The following is a 25902-nucleotide window of genomic DNA, read 5'->3' as shown; positions in this document are numbered from 1 at the left end:
CAGGAGCCAGTTGACCTACCAGTATACTTTTAGGTTGTGGGAGGAAACTGAAGCATCCATGGGGAGAACATACAAACTCTGCACAGGGGCCGTGGTGGGGACTGAAGACCTCAGTGCTGTGAGGCAGTAATGCTAACCATTACACCATCCGTGCTGTATATATACACTGTTATGGATACTGAAATATACACAATACGAATAGTGCATGTAAGCCACAATAAATTCCATATTGTGAAAACGACACCCATGACTGGGAATAGACCCTGTGTGTCGGCATTCTGTCGGCCGCCATTGTGATCGCACAGGATTCCGGCGTCGGCATGGTGACAGCCAGGATCCTGAGCGCCGGTCACATGACCGCATTCCCATTCAGGCACAGCATCTGCTGAGTGAGGGCTGAGTCACACTCAGGAATGGAGGCGAGTGGCACATCACTGCTTCCCTCTACCAGTGCGAGGGGTAGTACGGCGTCTGACAATAGTTACGTCCTCGTTTCTTCCTCTGTATAAAGCGCAATGCTCCGCCCACTCTGGGTGACATCATCAAACGCAGAGATTGTAAAACTGACGCAATAGGATGTACCGATCAGTCACACCTTGGTGTAGGTATACTCTTACTGTACTTAGGGACTAATTCAGATCTACAATCATCCACACTGACATGTGGGGGACGCCCAACAAAGGGATAGTCCGCCCCGCATGTCAGTCCCTGCCCCGTCGCACAAGTACAAAGGCATTGCGCTTTTGTACTTCAGGAGTAGCTCCCAGCCAGCGCAGATCTTGCGTGCTGGCAGGGAGCTACTAGGCGCTGCCCGGGTCGCAGCGTCTGCGTGTGACGTCACGAAGCCGCCGCGTGCCGCTTTCCCCCAACAGTCTGGGCACGCCTGCGTTGCCCAGACAGTGTCCCCTAAACGGTGGCCAAACGCCGCCGTCCCGCCCAGCGACCGCCTCTGCCTGTCAATCAGGCAGAGGCAATCGCAGGGCTACGACAGCCATCGGCTGCCTGGCATGTGCCGGCGCACTGCGGCGCCGGCGTAGTTCAGACCTGATCGCTGCCTGTGACCCCGCCTGTAACGCGTTGGGTTCCCCTGCCAATGCAAAGCCAGGAGGTTCACCCAGCCTTTAAGCTAAACTTGTTTGTGGAAGCCTAGGCAACCTGTGGCACTAGCGGTTTTGGAACTACAAGTTCCAGCGTGTCTTGCCACAAGTTGCCCACCCCTAATCTAGAAGTAGTTGTTACATTGGGAAACTTGCTGGAATTTTGCACCGTAATCTACATGTAACTCATCCATCTTTTGTTCTCGTTCCTTACTTTCAGGCTATGTCCAAACTGGGTCTCCGGCAGATCCACGGCGTCACCAGGATCACCATCCGCAAATCCAAAAACATCTTATTTGTGATAACCAAGCCGGACGTCTTCAAGAGCCCCGCCTCCGACATCTACATTGTGTTCGGAGAGGCCAAGGTGACTGCGGGATCCCAACGCCACCCGTTATTCATAGTTTAGGATATAAACACTAATACCGATGGCAAAAAAAATCGATCAGTTTACCGATGTAGTCTGCCGATTACAGGGGCAATAGGTCAACAGGGTTTTTTCTTCTTCATTTTTTTGGTGTCGCTTTGTATGTTTAACCATATCTAAGCAATCAGCGGAAACCTTGCGCCATATGGGGTCAACCTATACATTGGAACCTATATAATCCCCCATCTGCATAATACGATGACCACAGTCCATAAACTCATCATTAATCTGAAATACTCACCGGGCGGTCACTCTGATCCGGGAATAAGGGACACATGTGAGTTATTATAATCCTATATTTATATGGCGCTACCAGGGGTCCACAGCGCCTTACAAAGTGCATTAGCAGATACGGTACAGACATAACGCACAGGCCCAAATGTAACAGGCTCTGGTTTGTGCTGGACCCGGGGGGGGATTCCAGCGATATCGCTGCTACATTTAAAGCGGCAATTAGTTGTAAGACAAAGGGGTCTATATACTAAGGGGATGCGGTCAAGATGCCGCCGGACGGAATCCCGGCGGTCGCAATACCGACGCCGGAATCCCGACCGCCACAATCCCGACCGCCACAATCCCGACATATTCTCCCTCCGTGGGTGTCCACGACACCCATAGAGGGAGAATATAATAGTGTGCCGAGCGTAGCGAGGCACCGTGCCCGCAGCGTGGCGAGCGAAGCGGGCCCACAAGGGGCTGCGTTCCGCTCACCACCCCTGTCGGGATTGTGTGGTCGGGATTCCGGCGTCGGTATTTCGACCGCCGGGATTCCGACCGGCGGCATTTAGTACTGATCCCATACTAAGCCTTGGATGGAGATAAAGTCAGTCTCTAGCTGCCATGTCACAGGCTGGGTTTGAAAAATGACAGGAGCTGATTGGCTGGTACTTTATCTCCGTCCATTTTATCTCCATCTAAGGCTTAGTAAATAGGCACCAAAACCTGCTAGCATCTGTACCACTGGAAGCCCACGGCGTGCGGCAAATCGGAGCCAGTGCAGGGCTAGTAGGAGAGGCGAAGCAGATGTAGTACGTAGAGGAAGATGGAGGACAGATTGGAGTGAAGAGAGGTGAGAGGCCAGATAATAAATTACAGTGGTGATCCTGGCGATACCTTGCAGGTAAGAGTGGCAGGACTAGGAAAGGGACTGAATGTGGGGAGAGGGACTGAATGTGGGGAGAGGGACTGAATTTGGGGAGAGGGACTAAATGTGGGGAGAGGGACTAAATGTGGGGGGAGAGACTGAATGTGCGGAGAGGGACTGAATGTGAGGAGAGGGACTGAATGTGGGGAGAGGGACTGAATGTGGGGAGAGGGACTGAATGTGGGGAGAGGGACTGAATGTGGGGAGAGGGACTGAATGTGGGGGGGGGGAGACTGACTGTGCGGAGAGGGACTGAATGTGAGGAGAGGGACTGAATGTGGGGAGAGGGACTGACTGTGGGGAGAGGGACTGACTGTGGGGAGAGGGACTGAATGAGGGAAGAGGGGCTGACTGCGGAGAGGGACTGAATGTGGGAAGAGGGACTAAATGTGAAGAGAGGGACTGACTGTGGGGAGAGGGACTGACTGTGGGGAGAGGGACTGAATGAGGGAAGAGGGACTGACTGCGGAGAGGGACTGATGTGGGGAGAGGGACTAAATGTGAAGAGAGGGACTGAATGTGGGGAGAGGTACCGACTGTGAGGAGAGGGACTGAATGTGGGGAGAGGGACTAATTGTGGGGAGAGGGACTAAATGTGGGGAGAGAGACTGAATGTGGGAAGAGGGACTGACTGTGCAGAGAGGGACTAAATGTGAGGAGAGGTACCGACCGTGGGGAGAGGGACTGAATGTGGGGAGAGGTACCGACTGTGGGGAGAGGGACTGAATGTGGGAAGAGGGACTGAATGTGGGGAGAGGGACTGAATGTGGGGAGAGGGACTGAATGTGGGAGAGGGACTGACTATGGGGACAGGGACTAAATGTGGGGTATGGAACGCAGTCTTGATGTGGTAAGTGTTACACCCAGGAGGATATAGCAGAGAGACAGCTGGAGAAGTGACTGAGGGGAGAGGGACTGACAGTGCAGTCTTAGACGTGCTAAGTGTGAGAATGCGCTGTATCACCAGGAGGACATAGCAGAGAGGGAGCTGGAGACATGACTGAGGAGAGAGGGACTGACTGTGAGGAGAGACTGAATGTGGGAGAAGGACTGAATGTGGGGAGAGGGACTGACAGGGGAGAGGGACTGACTGTGGGGAGAGGGACTGACGGGAGAGAGACTGAATGTGGGGAGAGGGACTGACTGAGGGGAGAGAGACTGGCTGTGGGGAGAGGGACTGACAGGGGAGCGAGACTGAATGTGGGGAGAGGGACTGACTGAGGGAAGAGAGGCTGACTGTGGGGAGAGGGACTGGCTGTGGGGTATGGACAAGCGCAGTCTTAGACGTGCTAAGTGTGAGAATGCGCTGTGTCACCAGGAGGACATAGCAGAGAGAGAGAGAGAGAGAGCTGGAGAGGTGACTGAGGGGAGAGGTAGACCTGGGCAGTATTGGCATGGAGATGGTATTAGGGGTCGGTAGAGCTAATGAGCCATATCTGTCTTCCCTGCACCAGATTGAAGACCTCTCACAGCAAGTTCACAAAGCAGCTGCCGAGAAGTTCAAGGTGCCGATGGAACATTCCCCACTTATCACCGAGACTGCTCCCACCCTGACCATCAAAGAGGAGAGTGAGGATGAGGAGGAGGTGAGTGTCCACTATGAGCAGCAGACACCGGGAACGTTCACTGGAATCACTAATGGGAACAACTGAAACCTAGTGGCCTAAAGTGCAGAGTCACACAGTAGATTCACAATACAAAGCTCACAAGCTCTAACGCTCCTTGCTCCCAGTTCGGGGGTGCATGATCAGTAGGACTTCTCTGTCCTCTCTCCCATTGTCCTTCCTGTCCTGCAGTTCCTCACAGTAAGCACTGAGAGAATCCCTATTATGACATCGTGCCAGGTAACAGAGGGGCCTCCCCAATCATCTCACTGGTCTCATAGTGCCCGCTAGACGTATCTCATAATCTAATACATCATTTCTCTGACGTCCTAGTGGATGCTGGGGACTCCGTCAGGACCATGGGGATATAGCGGCTCCGCAGGAGACAGGGCACAATAATAAAAGCTTTAGGATCAGGTGGTGTGCACTGGCTCCTCCCCCTATGACCCTCCTCCAAGCCTCAGTTAGATTTTTGTGCCCGACGAGAAGGGTGCAATCTAGGTGGCTCTCCTGAGCTGCTTAGAATAAAAGTTTAAGTTAGGTTTTTTATTTTCAGTGAGTCCTGCTGGCAACAGGCTCACTGCTACGAGGGACTTAGGGGAGAGAAGAAAACTCACCTGCGTGCAGGATGGATTTTCTTCTTAGGCTACTGGACACCATTAGCTCCAGAGGGAGTCGGAACACAGGTCTCACCCTGGGGTTCGTCCCGGAGCCGTGCCGCCGACCCCCCTTGCAGATGCCGAAGTTGAAGAGGTCCAGAAACAGGCGGCAGAAGACTTTCAGTCTTCATAAGGTAGCGCACAGCACTGCAGCTGTGCGCCATTGTTGTCAGCACACTTCATACCAGCGGTCACTGAGGGTGCAGGGCGCTGGGGGGGGGCACCCTGGGCAGCAATGTATTATACCTTTTTTATGGCTAAAATACATCACATATAGCCCTTGAGGCTATATGGATGTATTTAACCCCTGCCAGATCTCACAAACTCCGGGAGAAGAGCCCGCCGAAAAGGGGGCGGGGCCTATTCTCCTCAGCACACGGCGCCATTTTCCTGCTCAGCTCTGCTGTGAGGAAGGCTCCCAGGCTCTCCCCTGCACTGCACTACAGAAACAGGGTTAAAACAGAGAGGGGGGGCACTTATTTGGCGATATGATTACATATATAAAAATGCTATAAGGGAAAACACTTGTATAAGGGGTTGTCCCTGTATAATTATAGCGTTTTTGGTGTGTGCTGGCAAACTCTCCCTCTGTCTCCCCAAAGGGCTAGTGGGGTCCTGTCCTCTATCAGAGCATTCCCTGTGTGTGTGCTGTGTGTCGGTACGTGTGTGTCGACATGTAGGAGGACGATGTTGGTGAGGAGGCGGAGAAAATTGCCTGTATTGGTGATGTCACTCTCTAGGGAGTCGACACTGGAATGGATGGCTTATTTAGGAATTACGTGATAATGTCAACACGCTGCAAGGTCGGTTGATGACATGAGACGGCCGGCAAACAAATTAGTACCTGTCCAGGCGTCTCAGACACCGTCAGGGGCTTGTAAAAACGCCCATTTACCTCAGTCGGTCGACACAGACACGGACACTGACTCCAGTGTCGACGGTGAAGAAACAAACGTATTTTCCTTTAGGGCCACACGTTTCATGTTAAGGGCAATGAAGGAGGTGTTACATATTTCTGATACTACAAGTACCACAAATAAGGGTATTATGTAGGGTGTGAATAAACTACTTGTAGTTTTTCCTGAATCAGATAAATTAAATGAAGTGTGTGATGATACGTGGGTTTCCTCCCATAGAAAATTATTGGCGGTATACCCTTTCCCGCCAGAAGTTAGGGCGAGTTGGGAAACACACCTTAGGGTGAATAAGGCGCTCACACGCTTATAAAAACAAGTGGCGTTACCGTCTCCAGATACGGCAGCCCTCAAGGAGCCAGCTGATAGGAAGCTGAAAAATATCCTAAAAGTATATACACATATACTGGTGTTATACTACGACCAGCAATCGCCTCAGCCTGGATGTGCAGCGCTGAGGGGGCTTGGTCGGATTTCCTGACTGAAAATATTGATACCCTTGACAGGGACAAGATTTTATTGACTATAGAGCATTTTAAGGATGCATTTCTATATATGCGAGATGCGCAGAGGGATATTTGCATTCTGGCATCAAGAGTAAATGTGATGTCCATATCTGCCAGACGACAGTGGTCTGGTGATGCAGATTCCAGACGGCACATGGAAGTATTGCCGTATAAAGGGGCGGTCCATCGGACCTGGTGGCCATGGCAACAGCTGAAAAATCCACCTTTTGTTACCCCAAGTCACATCTCAGCAGAAAAGGACACAGTCTTTTCAGTCTCAGTCCTTTCGTCCCCAGAAGGGCAGGCGGGCAAAAGGGCCAGTCATATCTGCCCAGGGGTAGAGGAAAGGGAAGAAGACTGCAGCAGGCAGCCCATTCCCAGGAACAGAAGCCCTCCACAGCTTCTGCCAAGTCCGCAGCATGACGCTGGGGCCGTACAAGCGGACTCAGGTGCGGTAGGGGGTCATCTCAAGAGTTTCAGCACGCAGTGGGCTCACTCACAAGTGGACTCCTGGATCCTACACGTAGTATCCCAGGTGTACATTGGAAATTCGAGACGTCTCCCCCTCACAAGTTCCTGAAGTCTGCTTTACCAACGTCTCCCTCCGACAGGGAGGCAGTATTGGGAACAATTCACAGGCTGTATTCCCAGCAGGTGATAATCAAAGTACCCCTTCTACAACAAGGGAAGGGGTATTATTCCACACTATATTGTGGTACTGAAGCCAGACGGCTAGGTGAGATCTGAAATATTTGAACACTTACATACAAGCGTTCAAATCAAGATGGAGTCACTCAGAGCAGTGATAGCGAACCAGGAAGAAGGGGACGATATGGTGTCACTGGATATCAGGGACGCTTACCTACATGTCCAAATTTGCCCTTCTCACCAAGGGTACCTCAGGTTCGTGGTACAGAACTGTCACTATCAGTTCAGACGCTGCCGTTTGGATTGTCCACGGCACCCCGGGTCTTTACCAAGGTAATGGCCGAAATGATGATTCTTCTTAAAAGAAATATGGACGCTTTCCTGATAAGGGCAAGGTCCAGAGAACAGTTGGAGGTCGGAGTAGCACTATCTTAAGTAGTTCTACGACAGCACGAGTGGATTCTAAATATTCCAAAATCGCAGTTTTTTCCGACGACACGTCTACTGTTCCTAGGGATGATTCTGGACACAGTCCAGAAAAGGATGTTTTCTCCCGGAGAAGAAAGCCAGGGAGTTATCCGAGCTAGTCAGGAACCTCCTAAAACCAGGAAAAGTATCAGTGCATCATTGCACAAGGATCCTGTGAAAAATGGTGGTTTCTTACAAAGCGATCCCATTCGGTAGATTTCACGCAAGAACCTTTACGTGGGATCTGCTGGAAAAATGGTCCGGATCGCATCTTCAGATGCATCAGCGGATAACCCTGTCTCCAAGGACAAGGGTGTTTCTTCTGCGGTGGCTGCAGAGTGCTCATCTATGAAAGGGCCGCAGATTCGGCATTCAGGACTGGGTCCTGGTGACCACGGATGCCAGCCTGAGTGGCTGGGGAGCAGTCACACAAGGAAAAAATTTCCAGAGAGTGTGATCGAGTCTGGAGACTTCTCTCCACATAAATATACTGGAGCTAAGGGCAATTTACAATGCTCTAAGCTTAGCAAGACCTCTGCTTCAAGGTCAGCCGGTATTGATCCAGTGGGACAACATCACGGCAGTCGCCCACGTAAACAGACAGGGCGGCACAAGAAGCAGGAGGGAAATGGCAGAAACTGCAAGGATTCTTCGCTGGGCGAAAAATCATGTGATAACACTCTCAGCAGTGTTCATTCCGGGAGTGGAAAACTGGGAAGCAGACTTCCTCAGCAGGCATGACCTCCACCCGGGAGAGTGGGGACTTCATCGGGAAGTCTTCCACATGATTGTAAACCGTTGTGAAAAACCAAAGGTGGACATGATGGCGTCCCGCCTGAACAAAAAACTAGATATTGCGCCAGGTCAAGGGACCCTCAGGCAATAGCGGTGGACGCTCTGGTAACACTGTGGATGTACCAGTCAGAGTATGTGTTCCCTCCTATGCCTCTCATACAAAAAGTACTGAGAATCATAAGAGGGAGATAAGTAAGAATGATACTCGTGGTTCCGGATTGGCCAAGAAGGACTTGGTACCCGAAACTTCAAGAGATGTTCACGGAAGACCCGTGGCCTCTACCTTTAAGAAAGGACCTGCTCCAGCAGCGGCCTTGTCTGTTCCAAGACTTACCGCGGCCGCGTTTGACGGCATGGCGGTTGAACGCCGGATCCTGAAAGGGCATTCCAGATGAAGTCATCCCTACCCTGGTCGAAGACAGGAAGGATGTAACCGCAAAACATTTTCACCGCATTTGGCGAAGATATGTTGCGTAGTGTGAGGCCAAGAAGGCCCCTACAGAGGAATTCCAACTTGGTCGTTTCCTACATTTCCTGAAAACAGGACTGTCTATAGGCCAAAAATTAGGGTCCATTAAGGTTCAAATTTCGGCCCTGTCGAATTTCTTCCAGAAAGAACTGGCTTTAGTGCCTGACGTTCAGATGTTTGTAAAAGGGGTACTGCATATACAGCCTCCTTTTGTGCCCCAGTGGCACCTTGGGATCTCAATGTTGTTTTGAGTTTCCTAAAGTCACATTGGTTTGAACCACTCACCACTGTGGACTTAAAATATCTCACATGGAAGGTGACGATGCTATTAGCCCTGGCTTCAGCCAGGCGTGTGTCAGAATTGGCGGCTTTATCATATATAAAGCCCTTACTTAATTTTTCATTCTGACAGGGCAGAATTGAGGACTCGTCCTCAATTTCTCCTTAAGGTGTTTTCTGTTTTTCACATGAACCAACCTATTGTGGTACCTGCGGGTACTAGGGACTTGGAGGACTCCAAGTTACTTGACGTTGTCAGGGCCCTGAAAAATATGTTTCCAGGAAGGCTGGAGTCAGAAAATCTGACTCGCTGTTTAGCCTGTATGCACCCAACAAGATGGGTGCTCCTGCTTCTAAGCAGACGATTGCTCGCTGGATTTGTAATACAATTCAGTTTACACATTCTGTGGCAGGCCTGCCACAGCCAAAATCGGTAAAAGCCCATTCCAAAAGGAAGGGGGCTCATCTTGGGCGACTGCCCGAGGGGTCTCGGCTTTACAACTTTGCCGAGCAGTTACTTGGTCAGGGGAAAACACGTTTGCTAAATTCTACAAATTTGATACCCTGGCTGAGGAGGACATGGAGTTCTCTCATTCGGTGCTGCAGGGTCATCCGCACTCTCCCGCCCGTTTGGGAGCTTTGGTATAATCCCCATGGTCCTGACGGAGTCCCCAGCATCCACTAGGACGTCAGAGAAAATAAGATTTTACTTACCGATAAATCTATTTCTCGTAGTCCGTAGTGGATGCTGGGCGCCCATCCCAAGTGCGGATTGTCTGCAATACTTGTACATAGTTATTGTTACAAAAATCGGGTTATTCTTGTTGTGAGCCATCTTTTCAGAGGCTCCTTCGTTGTTATCATACTGTTAACTGGGTTCAGATCACAGGTTGTACGGTGTGATTGGTGTGGCTGGTATGAGTCTTACCCGGGATTCAATATCCTTCCTTATTATGCACGCTCGTCCGGGCACAGTATCCTAACTGAGGCTTGGAGGAGGGTCATAGGGGGAGGAGCCAGTGCACACCACCTGATCCTAAAGCTTTTATTATTGTGCCCTGTCTCCTGCGGAGCCGCTATATCCCCATGGTCCTGACGGAGTCCCCAGCATCCACTACGGACTACGAGAAATAGATTTATCGGTAAGTAAAATCTTATTTTAACGGGGCCTGTATAAGCCGTACTGGTGTCCTATATAGGAGTATACACAACACTCTGGCCTATAGTCAATTCTCGGGGAAGAGCGGTCACGAAGTTCAGCAACGTCACAAGATCTCCAGCGCACCTCTATGGGGTGAGAGGAAAATCTGCAATGGTGATAGCGGTTAGGTGCCGGAGAAAGGGTCAGACCACCAGCACCACTAACTGTGCAGCCCCCTATATTGGGGAATGTTTAGGAGACAGTCCCTCCATGTAATGTTACCTACAAAAAGCAGAGAGATAGTCGGCCACAGTGACCAGTCGGTGTGTAGCGGGCTCAGATCCTGACCTCTAGTGTCACCAGCTTAAGGGGCCTAATTATCAATTGTTACTTGCAGACTATCCCCTGAAAGCACCTGGTTTCAGTGTACAATAATAAATATCACCAGCATTTATGTACAGGGGACCATATGCTGCATTCTCCCATTTTTGCTTGCAAACAGTTTCTATGGAGGCTGCTTTTTGCCGTATTTACTCAGCTATGTGCTCTCAGTTGCCTTTAGGCTACAGATGGCAAAAAGTACCAGGAGAGGGGATCTATAGGATCCCTCCCGAGCACGGCTAATGCGATCCCTTCACTTCTTACACAACGCAGGGGGGGGGGGGGGGCTCCTTCCGGGCAAATCTTCATTTATTGCCACGAATAAGAAATTATATTAATAACTGTGCCCTTTAATGTCTTTGTCTGGTCTCAGCAGACCTTGTACAGTGATGTTCTCCGGCTCTTCCCAGCTTATGCGTTGGTTTTTATTGACTTTTATGCCCACAGGTGGATGAGGCTGGGTTGGAGGTGCGGGATATTGAGCTGGTGATGGCTCAGGCCAATGTATCCCGAGTGAAGGCAGTGCGGGCACTCAGGCACAACAACAATGACATTGTCAACGCCATTATGGTAAGAATTTCCGCCGTATGTTACAACGTCCCGATTAGTAGACGGGTCTCATGGGCGCAGGTATAGCAGAATAGTGCAAGTAGCAGCAGATACAGTAAATGTCTTTCTTGGGTTGGTTTTGGTACTAGTTAATTGTATTTCAACACTTTGAAGATTAATTCAATGTACAGTTATTTCACGGATATCGGCGTAGAGGACTGTCCGTTTCACTGTATTTTGTAGTTCCTAATAGCATATGGCGCGTTTTGCAGGACACAGCCAGCTTCATCAGATTGCGAAACGTACGTTTGCAGTAAGTGGTGACCCGGGGTGGCCTTAAGTCAGGAGAACTGTCTCATCACTACAACACATACGTGGAGACATCAAGTGATCACATGAATTAATAGACCGCGCTAGGTCATCAGAGTCTGTGAAATGTCCAAAGTACTGTACTATCAGACTAGGACAGGGAAAGCAAACAATTGACCTGTGTACATAGATATTTACAGTTTGCCGATTTGTCAGATAGTAATGAGCATTTTCCTTTGTATCTGTAGTGCAGGGAAGGAGGAGCGAAAAGTGACTTTATGTCTAAAGCGTCAGCTTCTGTGCCTAATGTTCATCATGTCTTTCTCTGCAGGAATTAACAATGTAGCTGCTGGTATGGTGGCTAGCCCGGATCCTCCAGTCGCCTCCTATTGATCACACTGTAGAGATGCACAGCTACTCATTACTTACCGCTCTCTCTTAGACCTGCATATACTCCTACTACGATGCAACAATGATGCTGCTCAATAAACCTTGCCTCTTACATCCACATTGTGCTAGATGTCACTGGTGTATAGGAGGGAGCTGGTGGTGTTGAGGGGGGGAGGGGATATACAGGGATAAGGGGGGGGGGGACAATTACCTAAACGGAATCCCCCAAAGCCAGGAGACACTGTCCAGAAGATGCTTTACATTTATTTTACAGCCGTGGTTTGCGGGTTACACAAGCGCGGGATTCATACCTACCGTAACGTAGAATGGAATATATATATATATATTATGGCACACTTATATATTACTGGATGCAACCAGTAATCAGTTTATCAGTGGAAGTCCCCACAAAGGACTAAAAGTCACAGCATACCCTGCTAGCCAGTGCAGCTTAAGTGCCACAGGTTCCCTCTGCAATTCTGTTTATACGTCATATCTGTATCTAGTGAAAAGTTAAACATAAATTATATAGGTGGTCATTCAGAGTTGTTCGCTCGTTGCTGATTTTCGCTATGCTGCGATTTGTTGCTAAATGCGCATGGTACGCAGCGCGCATGCGCTTAGTTATTTAACTAAAAACTTAGCAGTTTTGCTGTGGATCCTGCGGCGCTTTTCAGTCGCACTGCTGATCGGTGAGTGATTGACAGGAAAGGGGCGTTTCTGGGTGGTAACTGAGCGTTTTCTGAGAGTGTGCTAAAAAACGCAGGCGCGCCAGGTAAAAACGCGGGAGTGTCTGGAGAAACGGGGGAGTGGCTGGCCGAACGCAGGGCGTGTTTGTGACGTCAAACCAGGAACTAAACGGACCGAGCTGATCGCAATCTAGGAGTTGGTCTGGAGCTACTCAGATACTGCAGGGAATTATTTAGTAGCAGTTCTGCTAATCTTTCGTTCGCTATTCTGCTAAACTAAGATATACTCCTAGAGGGCGGCGGCTTAGCGTGTGCAATGCTGCTAAAAGCAGCTAGCGAGCGCACAACTCGGAATGAGGGCCATAGTTCCAAATTGGAGGTTCTGACCGACCTTCATGGTAGCTGCTTGTAAAATAGTTAAGTGCTTTATAATCCCCAATAAAAGCTCAAGCTATGATGAGAACAACACTTGAGACCACTCACAAAAATATTGGCGCCCTTGCATTTTTTTTTTTTTTTTAAATTTCTTCTAGAACATTGTTGAAAATATTTTGGTATCCACACCTGTGGCGACAGAGGGATAGGAGACCCAACTGGCGTTTGCCAAAAGACCCTGAATAAGATGAAACCTATCTGACAGGATAAGACCAAATTAGCACTTTGTTTACAGAAAACAGTATTTATTAATGAGGAGAACTTACCTACAGTGATCCATGGCAGAGGTGCAGAAATGTTTTAGGTTTGTTCTGTGGCATTGGACATTGGATGCGTTGAACGAGTGCATAGGATCAATAAATCCGGAGATCAGGCCAATTTAGAGCTCAATTCTAGTGCCAGAAAGCGGAGTCTCCATCACTTCCAGCAGTCATCCTAAACACAAACCAAGGAGCACTCGGGAATGGTTCAACACGAGACGCTGGACTGTTCTGGAGTGACCAGCAATGAGCCCAAACCTACATCCCAGGGAAAACCTTGAAAACATGTGGAGTGATCTTATAACAGCAGTCGGGAGAAGGGACCCTCCACATTGGGGAGACCTGGGACAGTTTAGACACACAGTAAAGTTTTCGGCAGGTGTAGAAAAAATGCTGCACAGTAAGAATGCTTTCATAATTGAAGTGGTAGTAGTTTATTTTTTTATCAATGAACAAAATGCAAAGTGAATGAACAGAAATCTAAATCAAACAATATTTGGTGTGACCGCCCTTTGCCTTCAAAACAGCATCAATTCTTCTAGGTACATTTGCACACAGTTTTTGAAGGAACTCGGCAGGGAGGTTGTTCCAATCATCTTGGAGAATCTTCTGTGGATGTAGGCTTGCTCAAATCCTTAAGTCTCTCTATGTAATCCAAGACAGACTCAATGATGTTGATTGAGATCAGGGCTCTGTGGGGGCCATATACTCACTTCCAGGACTCCTTGTTCTTCTTTACACTGAAGATAGTTCTTAATGACATTGGCTGTATGATTGGGGTCATTGTCCTGCTGCTGAATAAATTTGGAGCCAATTAGACGCCTCCATGATGGTATTGCATGATGGATAAGTACCTGCCTGTATTTCTCAGCACTGAGGACACCATTAATCCTGACCAATTCCCCAACTCCATCTACTGAAATGCAGCCCCAAACTTGCAAGGAACCTCCACCATGCTTTACTGTTGCCCTTCGGCAAACGGCCTTCTGTTACAGCCATATATTTCACATCGTGACTCATCAGTCTAGAGCACCTGCTGCCATTTTTCTGCACCACAGTTCCTATGTTTTCGTGCATAGTTGAGTCGCTTGGCCTTGTTTCCACGTGGAAAGTAGGGCTTTTTGGTTGCACTTCTTCCATGAAGACCACTTAAGGCATCACTTCCCGGAACAGTAGATGGGTGTACCCGAGTCCCATTGGTTTCTGCCAGTTCTGAGCAGATGACACTTCTGGACATCTTCCGATTTCGAAGGGAAAGTAAGCATGATGTGTCTTTCTTTGGCCGTCTACTGCGTCTACGGTCCTCAACGTTGCCCGTTTCTTTGTGCTTCTTCGAAAGAGCTTGAACAGCACATCCTGAAACCCCAATTTGGTTTGAAATCTTTGCCTGGGAGAGACCTTGCTGATGCAGTATAACGACCTTGTGTCTTGTTGCTGTGCTCCGTCTTGCCATGGTGTATGACCTGTGACATGAAACTTTCTTCCACAACCTCACCTTTTGTAGTACAGTTTGGCTGTTGACCAGTTTTAAATTTCCTACACTGCTGTTTCTGTTTCAGTTAATGACTGTCTTTCAACCTACATATGAAAATGATGCTCATTATCACCTGTTTGGTAGGACTGGTTAATCACACACCTGACTATAATCCTACAAAATCCCTGACTTTGTGCAAGTGTACCTAGAAGAATTCATGCTGTTTTGAAGGCAAAGTGTGGTCACAACAAATATTAATTTTATTTAGTTTTTTTCTTGTTAATTCACTTAGCATTTTAAGTGATAAAAATAAACTATTAACACTTCTATTTTTGAAAACATTCTTACTCACCTGCCTAAAACTTTTGCACAGCCAGTGCCGGATTATGGGGCTAATTAAGACCTGATCGTAGCGGACATGCGGGGGGACGCCCAGCACAGGGCTATCCCGCTCCGCATGTCAGTCCCTGCCCCGTCGCACAAGTACAAAAGCATCGCACGGTGGCAATACTTTTGTACCTCAGGAGTAGCTCCCGGCCAGCGCACCTCCTGCACGCTGGCCGGGAGCAACTCATCGCTGCCCATGTCGCAGCAGCTGTGTGACGTCACGCAGCCGCCGTGGCCCGTCCCCCCAACAGTCATGGCACGCCTGCATTGCCAAACGCCACCGGCCCGCCCTTGCCCAGCGACCGCCTCTGCCTGTCAATCACGCAGAGGCGATCGCAGGGCTACGACAGCCGTTGGCTGTCTGGCATGCGCCGGCGCAGTTCAGACGTGATCGCTGCTGGGCGAAAACACACAGCACTGATCAGGTCTGAATCAGCCCCTATATTAGGAGGGTGGTCGCTACTCACACAGGAGCTGCCAGGTTTCTGGAAGTCCCTGCTGCTGGGAGCCGGGGCTCTATCATGCTGAGTGTCTGTGCGTGAGGGATGTGCAGTGAGGTAAATGGCTAGTACCAGAGCTACACGCACTATGAGTCCAAGGGTGCATGTGGGCATTATACACAGGTGCAGCAGTATATATATATATATATATATATATATATGTGGGCATTATACACAGGTGCAGCGGTATATAATAGGATTTTGGTACCTACCGGTAAATCCTTTTCTCTTAGTCCGTAGAGGATGCTGGGGACTCCAAAAGGACCATGGGGTATAGACGGATCAGCAGGAGCTTGGGCACACTATAAAGACTTAAACTGGGTGTGAACTGGCTCCTCCCTCTATGCCCCTCCTCCAGACCTTAGTTAGAAAACTGTGCCCAGGAGAGATGGACAATTTCGAGGAAAGAATTTAATGTTATAAACACGTGGCATTCAGTAGAATACCAGCCAACGTCATGAACAAAACACAGCCACATGCTGAGAGAATATGTAACACAACCCGTGTGTCCACATAAGCAAAAATACGACCCCGCATGCTATGTCATGAACAACGGTAACAACCGCCAGACAGAAAAAACACACCACCAGGGTGTAACCAAAAGCAATAACTGCAGACACCGTACGCACTGGGACGGGCACCCAGCATCCTCTACGGACTAAGAGAAAAGGATTTACCGGTAGGTACCAAAATCCTATTTCTCTGACGTCCCAGTGGATGCTGGGAACTCCGTAAGGACCATGGGGAATAGCGGCTCCGCAGGAGACTGGGCACAACTAAAGAAAGCTTTAGGACTACCTGGTGTGCACTGGCTCCTCCCTCTATGACCCTCCTCCAGACCTCAGTTAGAATTTTGTGCCCGGCCGAGCTGGATGCACACTAGGGGCTCTCCTGAGCTCTTAGAAAAGAAAGTTATATTTAGGTTTTTTATTTTCAGTGAGATCTGCTGGCAACAGACTCACTGCTACGAGGGACTTAGGGGAGAGAAGCGGACCTACCTGCTTGCAGCTAGCTTGGGCTTCTTAGGCTACTGGACACCATTAGCTCCAGAGGGATCGAACACAGGCCCAGCCTCGGTCGTCCGGTCCCGGAGCCGCGCCGCCGTCCCCCTTGCAAAGCCAGAAGCAAGAAGATGTTCCTGAAAATCGGCGGCAGAAGACTTCGGTCTTCATTAAGGTAGCGCACAGCACTGCAGCTGTGCGCCATTGCTCCCCATGCACACCACACACTCCGGTCACTGATGGGTGCAGGGCGCTGGGGGGGGGGCGCCCTGGGGCTGCAATAAGAGTACCTTACTGGCAAAATAACACATAATATAGTCATTAAGACTATATATGTGTAAAATCCCCTGCCATATATTCCATAAAAAAGCGGGAGAAGCCTGCCGAAAAAGGGGCGGGGCTATCTCCCTCAGCACACTGGCGCCATTTCCTCTCACAGCTCCGCTGGAAGGACGCTCCCAAGGCTCTCCCCTGCAGTTTCCAGACTTCATAGGGTAAAAAAGAGAGGGGGGGCACTAAATTTAGGCGCAGTATCTGTATATTAATAGCAGCTATAAGGGAAAAATCACTGTATGTACAGTGTGAATCCCTACATTATATATAGCGCTCTGGTGTGTGCTGGCATACTCTCTCTGTCTCCCCAAAGGACTTTGTGGGGTCCTGTCCTCAGTCAGAGCATTCCCTGTGTGTGTGCGGTGTGTCGGTACGGCTGTGTCGACATGTTTGATGAGGAGGCTTATGTGGAGGCGGAGCAGGTGCCGATAAATGTGATGTCACCCCCTGCGGGTCGACACCTGAGTGGATGGTTATGTGGAAGGAATTACGCGACAGTGTCAACTCCTTACATAAAAGGTTTGACGACATAGCAGATGTGGGACAGCCGGCTTCTCAGCCTGTGCCTGCCCAGACGTCTAAAAAGCCATCAGGGGCTCTAAAACGCCCGCTACCTCAGATGGCAGACACAGATGTCGACACGGATACTGACTCCAGTGTCGACGATGATGAGACTAGTGTACATTCCAATAGAGCCACCCGTTACATGATTACGGCAATGAAAAATGTGTTGCATATTTCTGATATTACCCCAGGTACCACAAAAAAGGGTATTATGTTTGGGGAGAAAAAACTACCAGTGGTTTATCCCCCTACTGATGAATTAAATGAAGTGTGTGAAGAAGCGTGGGCTTACCCCGATAAGAAACTGGTAATTTTGAAAAAGTTACTAATGGCGTACCCTTTCCCGCCAGAGGACAGGTCACGTTGGGAGACATCCCCTAGGGTGGATAAAGCGCTCACACGTCTGTCAAAGAAGGTGGCACTACCGTCTCCGGACACGGCCGCCTTAAAGGAACCTGCAGATAGAAAGCAGGAGGCTATCCTGAAGTCTGTATATACACACTCAGGCATTATACGAAGACCAGCTATTGCTTCAGCATGGATGTGCAGTGCTGCAGCTGCGTGGTCAGATTCCCTGTCAGAAAACATTGATACCTTAGACAGGGACACTATATTGCTAACCGTAGAGCACATTAAAGACGCAGTCTTATACATGAGAGATGCATAGAGGGATATTTGCCGGCTGGCATCTAAAATAAACGCAATGTCCATTTCTGCCAGGAGAGGATTGTGGACTCGGCAGTGGACAGGTGATGCTGATTCTAAAAGGCACATGGAAGTTTTGCCTTACAAGGGTGAGGAGTTGTTTGGGGATGGTCTCTCGGACCTCGTTTCCACGACTACAGCTGGGAAATCAGCATTTTTACCCCATGTTCCCTCACAGCCAAAGAAAGCACCGTATTATCAGGTACAGTCCTTTCGGCCCCAGAAAGGTAAGCGGGTTAGAGGCGCGTCCTTTCTGCCCAGAGGCAGAGGTAGGGGGAAAAAGCTGCAGCATACAGCCAGTTCCCAGGAACAAAAGTCCTTCCCGCTTCCTCTAAGTCCACCGCATGACGCTGGGGCTCCACAGGCGGAGCCAGGTACGGTGGGGGCCCGTCTCAAGAACTTCAGCGACCAGTGGGTTCGCTCACGGGTGGATCCCTGGATTCTACAGGTAGTATCTCAGGGGTACAAGCTGGAATTCGAGACGTCTCCCCCTCGCCGTTTCCTCAAATCTGCCTTGCCGACGGCTCCCTCGGACAGGGAGGCAGTGCTGGAGGCAATTCACAAGCCGTATTCGCAGCAGGTGATAGTCAAGGTACCCCTCCTTCAACAGGGACGGGGTTACTATTCCACAATGTTTGTGGTACCGAAACCGGACGGTTCGGTGAGACCCATCTTAAATTTGAAATCCTTGAACACTTATATACGAAGGTTCAAGTTCAAAATGGAATCGCTCAGGGCGGTTATTGCAAGCCTGGACGAAGGGGATTTCATGGTATCACTGGACATCAAGGATGCTTACCTGCATGTCCCCATTTACCCCCCTCACCAGGAGTACCTCAGATTTGTGGTACAGGACTGTCATTACCAATTCCAGACGTTGCCGTTTGGTCTGTCCACGGCACCGAGGGTATTTACCAAGGTAATGGCAGAGATGATGATACTCCTTCGAAAAAAGGGAGTTATAATTATCCCGTACTTGGACGATCTCCTTATAAAGGCGAGGTCCAGGGAACAGTTGCTGATCGGAGTAGCACTAGCTCGGGCAGTGCTACAACAGCACGGCTGGATCCTGAACTTTCCGAAGTCGCAGCTGGTTCCTACAACGCGTCTACTGTTCCTGGGGATGGTTCTCGACACAGAACAGAAAAAAGTGTTTCTCCCGGAGGAGAAGGCCAAGGAGTTGTCATCTCTAGTCAGAGACCTCCTAAAACCAAAACAGGTGTCGGTGCACCACTGCACGCGAGTCCTGGGAAAGATGTTGGCTTCTTACGAAGCAATTCCATTCGGAAGGTTCCATGCAAGGATCTTTCAGTGGGATCTGTTGGACAAGTGGTCCGGATCGCATCTTCAGATGCATCGGCTGATAACCCTGTCTCCGAGGGCCAGGGTGTCGCTGCTGTGGTGGCTGCAAAGTGCTCATCTTCTAGAGGGCCGCAGATTCGGCATACAGGACCACGGATGCCAGCCTTCGAGGTTGGGGGGCAGTCACACAGGGAAGAAATTTCCAAGGACAATGGTCAAGTCAGGAGACTTCCCTACACATAAATATTCTGGAACTAAGGGCCATTTACAATGCCCTAAGTCAGGCAAGACCCCTGCTTCAACACCAGCCGGTGCTGATCCAGTCAGACAACATCACGGCGGTCGCCCATGTAAACCGACAGGGCGATGGCAGAAGCCACAAGGATTCTCCGATGGGCGGAAAATCATTTGTTAGCACTGTCAGCAGTGTTCATTCCCGGAGTGGACAACTGGGAAGCAGACTTTCTCAGCAGACACGACCTCCACCCGGGAGAGTGGGGACTTCATCCAGAAGTCTTCCAAATGAATGTACAACATTGGGAAAGGCCACAGGTGGACATGATGGCGTCCCGCCTCAACAAAAAGCTAAAAAGATATTGCGTCAGGTCAAGGGACCCTCAGGCGATAGCTGTGGACGCTCTGGTAACACCGTGGGTGTACCAGTCGGTGTATGTGTTCCCTCCTCTGCCTCTCATACCCAAGGTACTGAGAATAATAAGAAGGAGAGGAGTAAGAACTATACTCATTGTTCCGGATTGGCCAAGAAGAGCTTGGTACCCAGAACTCCAAGAAATGATCTCAGAGGACCCATGGCCTCTGCCGCTCAGACAGGACCTGCTGCAGCAGGGGGCCTGTCTGTCCCAAGACTTACCGCGGCTGCGTTTGACGGCATGGCGGTTGAACGCCGGATCCTGAAGGAAAAGGGCATTCCGGAGGAAGTTATCCCTACGCTAATTAAAGCTAGGAAAGAAGTGACCGCAAACCATTATCACCGCATATGGCGGAAATATGTTGCGTGGTGTGAGGCCAGGAAGGCCTCAATGGAGGAATTTCAGCTAGGTCGATTTCTGCACTTCCTACAGTCAGGGGTGACTATGGGCCTAAAATTGGGTTCCATTAAGGTCCAGATTTCGGCTCTATCGATTTTCTTCCAAAAAGAACTGGCTTCACTACCTGAAGTTCAGACATTTGTTAAGGGAGTGCTGCATATTCAGCCCCCTTTTGTGCCCCCAGTGGCACATTGGGATCTCAACGTGGTGTTGGATTTCCTAAAGTCGCATTGGTTTGAACCACTTAAAACCGTGGAACTAAAATATCTCACGTGGAAAGTGGTCATGCTGTTGGCCTTGGCTTCGGCCAGGCGTGTGTCAGAATTGGCGGCTTTGTCTTGTAAAAGCCCTTATCTGATTTTCCATATGGATAGGGCGGAATTGAGGACTCGTCCCCAATTTCTCCCAAAGGTGGTTTCAGCGTTTCATTTGAACCAGCCTATTGTGGTGCCTGCGGTTACTCGTGACTTGGAGGACTCCAAGTTGCTGGATGTAGTCCGGGCCCTAAAAATCTATGTTTCCAGGACAGCTGGAGTCAGAAAGACTGACTCGCTATTTACTCTGCATGCGCCCAACAAGTTGGGTGCGCCTGCTTCAAAGCAGACTATTGCTCGCTGGATCTGTAGCACGATTCAACTTGCACATTCTGCGGCTGGACTGCCGCATCCTAAATCTGTAAAAGCCCATTCCACGAGGAAGGTGGGCTCTTCTTGGGCGGCTGCCCGAGGGGTCTCGGCTTTACAACTTTGCCGAGCAGCTACTTGGTCGGGGTCAAACATGTTTGCTAAATTCTACAAGTTTGATACCCTGGCTGAGGAGGACCTAGAGTTCGCTCATTCGGTGCTGCAGAGTCATCCGCACTCTCCCGCCCGTTTGGGAGCTTTGGTATAATCCCCATGGTCCTTACGGAGTTCCCAGCATCCACTAGGACGTCAGAGAAAATAAGATTTTACTCACCGGTAAATCTATTTCTCGTAGTCCGTAGTGGATGCTGGGCGCCCGTCCCAAGTGCGGATTGTCTGCAATACTTGTATATAGTTATTGTTTAACTAAAGGGTTATTGTTGAGCCATCTGTTGTGAGGCTCAGTTATATTTCATACTGTTAACTGGGTATAGTATCACGAGTTATACGGTGTGATTGGTGTGGCTGGTATGAGTCTTACCCGGGATTCAAAATCCTGTCCTTATTGTGTCAGCTCTTCCGGGCACAGTATCCTAACTGAGGTCTGGAGGAGGGTCATAGAGGGAGGAGCCAGTGCACACCAGGTAGTCCTAAAGCTTTCTTTAGTTGTGCCCAGTCTCCTGCGGAGCCGCTATTCCCCATGGGCCTTACGGAGTTCCCAGCATCCACTACGGACTACGAGAAATAGATTTACCGGTGAGAAAAATCTTATTTTTCTCATACGTCCTAGAGGATGCTGGGGACTCCAAAAGGACCATGGGGTTTATACCAAAGCTCCAAAACGGGCGGGAGAGTGCGAAGGACTCTGCAGCACCGAATGAGCAAACATAAGGTCCCCAAAAATCAGGGTATCAAACTCGTAGAGCATCGCAAAATCATTTGACCCCGACCAAGAATCCACTCGGCAAAGTTGAACCGCCGAGACCCTCGGGCATTCGCCCAAGAAAAGCCCTTCTTCCCAAAAGAAGGAACCTCCACCGACTACGGTGACAGCAAAGCAGCCTTAGAACGAACATGCCAAACCGCATCACAAATTCAGCATGTAACAAACTGCATAAAGCAGTCCCCCAAAGTAAGCTGGGAACATACCAGACAAACAGGGCCTCTGTTTCTGCAAACTGAGCCAAATTGATGATCTACATATTCAAATCCCTGGCTAAATCAAGGGAATTTGAACGAGCTAATGCCTAAGTAAACCCCGGCATCACAATAGGCCGATTTCTGCGAAACCCAGAAACCACTCTTGGTAGAACTACCAACCGAGTACTCAATTCCTCTCTATCCACCTGAAAAATCAAACAAGGCTCTTGTGAGACAAAACCACCACTTCCGACACCCGCCTTGCGGACGTTAAAGTCAATAGCCTGACCACTTTCCAAAAGAGAAATTTCGTAAAGAAACTTATTAGGCTTGCCTCCACATCGGCTTGTACAGTATGGATAAGCACGACCTAGCTGAAAGGCCTCCATAGGAGCCTTCCTAGATACACACCGAGACACATAATTACTCCAACAACGGTAGTAACGCTATGCCGTCAGTTCTTTCCTAGCCTGAAGAATTTAAGAAACAACTTCACTGGGAACACCCATTCGGCTTAGGATACAACATTCAACCGCCCCGCCGTTAAAGGCAGCCGCGGTAAGTCCTGATACACGCCCCGATCTTGTTGTAACATTACCTCACTTAAAGGTAGAGGGCAGTAATTTTCTATGAGTAAACCATGAAAAACTGGATAGCCAACCCTCGCTGGTTAGACCGGATTTCAGAGGATCCTCGGAACCATTGATCATCTTACGCTTACCACTTAAAAACAAAACTTACCACTGTCAGAAAGGTGAAAGCGGAGAGGCCACCTAGACAGACTAAAAACACCCACGGTGTCACGAGGATGTCCACTGCTATATCCTGAGTGTCCCTTAACCTGGAACAATCTCCTCGAGGCCTCTCGTCGAGGCGAGACGCCAACATGTCCAATTGCGACACTCCACCAAGACTTGTCACGTCTGGGAAAGCTTCTCGATGATGACAGTATTTTCCCCGGCTGGTTATCGTGTCCGCAAAGAAAATCTACTTCTCCGTCGTTTACCTCAGGAACGAAGACTGCTAACATAGCGTTGTGACAGGACGATACCGTACGAAAGCACTCGCAGCTTCCGCGTCCCGTTGACTGCGCACAGAATGGAAGGTCAAGCCGCACGAGGCCTGACCACATAGGGGATTCCCGCTTACCGTCAGTAACCGCCTGTTACTGACTCCACCCACTGCGCTGTGGGCGGGTTCTCGCTGCCACCACCAAACTCCTAACCTGCCGTGGCGTTTGGAACCACGGTTCTGCTCTGTATGTGCCGACGCACTGCTTTACCACACCTGTGTGGTGTCGACGAATCCCCACTAGCCACTTGCTAGGCCTCTACCGGTAGCTGGCGGAAGGCGGAGCTTGGAGACGTCAGGTGCTTCCCTGGACAGCCGGAGAACGGGGCTAGGTTTGGCCTAACCCTGTTGGTCACAAGATGAAGCAGTCTTCTTGAGGCAAAGGTGTTTATTGCTCAAATAACCTTTAAAAAGGCTCCTCCCTATTGCTAGGGGCAACAGCATACAATTAAGATGTTTCAGCAGAAGAAGATGTTACAATACACAATCCTATGGGCCAACTGCCCTCCTTTTATCCCTCTCCAAGACCCTCTACCACAGGGGGTAAGCCCGCCCTGTGGTGTACAACCAATCAATGTTTACCCATGAGCTGTGCATGCTCTGGACTCATGCACACCTAACATTGTCCCCAATGGACAGTGGGGAGTGGCCGGTCTCCTTTGTCTCTCCCATCTGGGAGAGCAGGCTACTCCCACGGTGCCGTTCAGTCTGGCTGGGGGGAGGTTTTCCCTCCTAAACTGACTTCCAGAAACCTGCCCGGGACCCCTTCTCACTGCCTGCAGCCTGGATTTGGGCTCCAGAGCTGGGCAGCCTGGCTCCCCGGTCCAGGTCTCTGGTCCACTACGGCTGATCTCCATGGAGCTCCAAGAAACCACTCAGCTTGTCTTATAGCTAAGCTGCTTCTCTTTCTCCCTGTCCCCATTGGAACTGTGAGGCTGGATGGGAAAGCATTCCGTTTTTAGGGAAAAGGTCTGGGAGAATCCATCAGCCTGCACAGCTATGGATTCCCCCCTCCTGGGACACACAATCAAGTAAGTGCATTTTATCTTTAAAATAAGATTTTACTTACCGATAAATCTATTTCTCGGAGTCCGTAGTGGATGCTGGGGTTCCTGAAAGGACCATGGGGAATAGCGGCTCCGCAGGAGACAGGGCACAAAAAGTAAAGCTTTTCCGATCAGGTGGTGTGCACTGGCTCCTCCCCCTATGACCCTCCTCCAGACTCCAGTTAGGTACTGTGCCCGGACGAGCGTACACAATAAGGGAGGATTTTGAATCCCGGGTAAGACTCATACCAGCCACACCAATCACACCGTACAACTTGTGATCTAAACCCAGTTAACAGTATGATAACAGCGGAGCCTCTGAAAGATGGCTTCCTTCAACAATAACCCGAATTAGTTAACAATAACTATGTACAATTTATGCAGATAATCCGCACTTGGGATGGGCGCCCAGCATCCACTACGGACTCCGAGAAATAGATTTATCGGTAAGTAAAATCTTATTTTCTCTATCGTCCTAGTGGATGCTGGGGTTCCTGAAAGGACCATGGGGATTATACCAAAGCTCCCAAACGGGCGGGAGAGTGCGGATGACTCTGCAGCACCGAATGAGAGAACTCCAGGTCCTCCTTAGCCAGAGTATCAAATTTGTAAAATTTTACAAACGTGTTCTCCCCTGACCACGTAGCTGCTCGGCAAAGTTGTAATGCCGAGACCCCTCGGGCAGCCGCCCAAGATGAGCCCACCTTCCTTGTGGAGTGGGCCTTTACAGATTTAGGCTGTGGCAAGCCTGCCACAGAATGTGCAAGTTGGATTGTGCTACAGATCCAACGAGCAATCGTCTGCTTAGACGCAGGAGCACCCATCTTGTTGGGTGCATACAATATAAACAACGAGTCAGATTTTCTGACTCCAGCTGTCCTTGCAATATATATTTTTAATGCTCTGACAACGTCCAGTAACTTGGAGTCCTCCAAGTCACTTGTAGCCGCAGGCACTACAATAGGCTGGTTCAGATGAAATGCTGACACCACCTTAGGGAGAAAATGCGGACGAGTCCGCAGTTCTGCCCTGTCCGAATGGAAAATCAGATATGGGCTTTTGTAAGATAAAGCTGCCAATTCTGACACTCTCCTGGCAGAAGCCAGGGCTAGAAGCATGGTCACTTTCCATGTGAGATATTTCAAATCCACCTTTTTTAGTGGTTCAAACCAATGAGATTTTAGGAAGTCCAAAACCACATTTAGATCCCACGGTGCCACTGGAGGCACCACAGGAGGCTGTATATGCAGCACTCCCTTAACAAAGGTCTGGACTTCAGGGACTGAAGCCAATTCTTTTTGAAAGAAAATCGACAGGGCCGAAATTTGAACCTTAATAGATCCCAATTTGAGACCCATTGACCATCCTGATTGCAGGAAATGTAGGAATCGACCCAGTTGAAATTCCTCCGTCGGAGCACTCCGATCTTCGCACCACGCAACATATTTTCGCCAAATTCGGTGATAATGTTGCACGGTTACTTCCTTCCTTGCTTTAATCAAAGTAGGAATGACTTCTTCCGGCATGCCTCTTTCCTTTAGGA

General features: G+C 49.6%; 1 protein-coding gene across 1 annotated transcript in view; it reads left to right on the top strand.

The window, feature by feature from the left end:
• The window catches only part of LOC134928648 (uncharacterized), a 157383-nt gene extending 145485 nt beyond the window's left edge, over nt 1–11898 (top strand). Inside the window, exons 6-9 of the mRNA XM_063924597.1 lie at nt 1318–1464; nt 4123–4254; nt 10980–11102; nt 11722–11898. Coding sequence (XP_063780667.1) covers nt 1318–1464; nt 4123–4254; nt 10980–11102; nt 11722–11736 — 417 coding nt within the window. The 3' untranslated portion in view covers nt 11737–11898. The remainder of the gene's footprint in view (nt 1–1317; nt 1465–4122; nt 4255–10979; nt 11103–11721) is intronic.
• The last annotated feature ends 14004 nt before the right edge of the window (nt 11899–25902 follow it).

Source organism: Pseudophryne corroboree, chromosome 5, assembly GCF_028390025.1.
Source record: "Pseudophryne corroboree isolate aPseCor3 chromosome 5, aPseCor3.hap2, whole genome shotgun sequence".
Taxonomy (NCBI): Eukaryota; Metazoa; Chordata; class Amphibia; order Anura; family Myobatrachidae; genus Pseudophryne; species Pseudophryne corroboree.
Note: the sequence above shows the minus strand (reverse complement) of the source record. Positions and strands in the feature narration are given on the sequence as shown.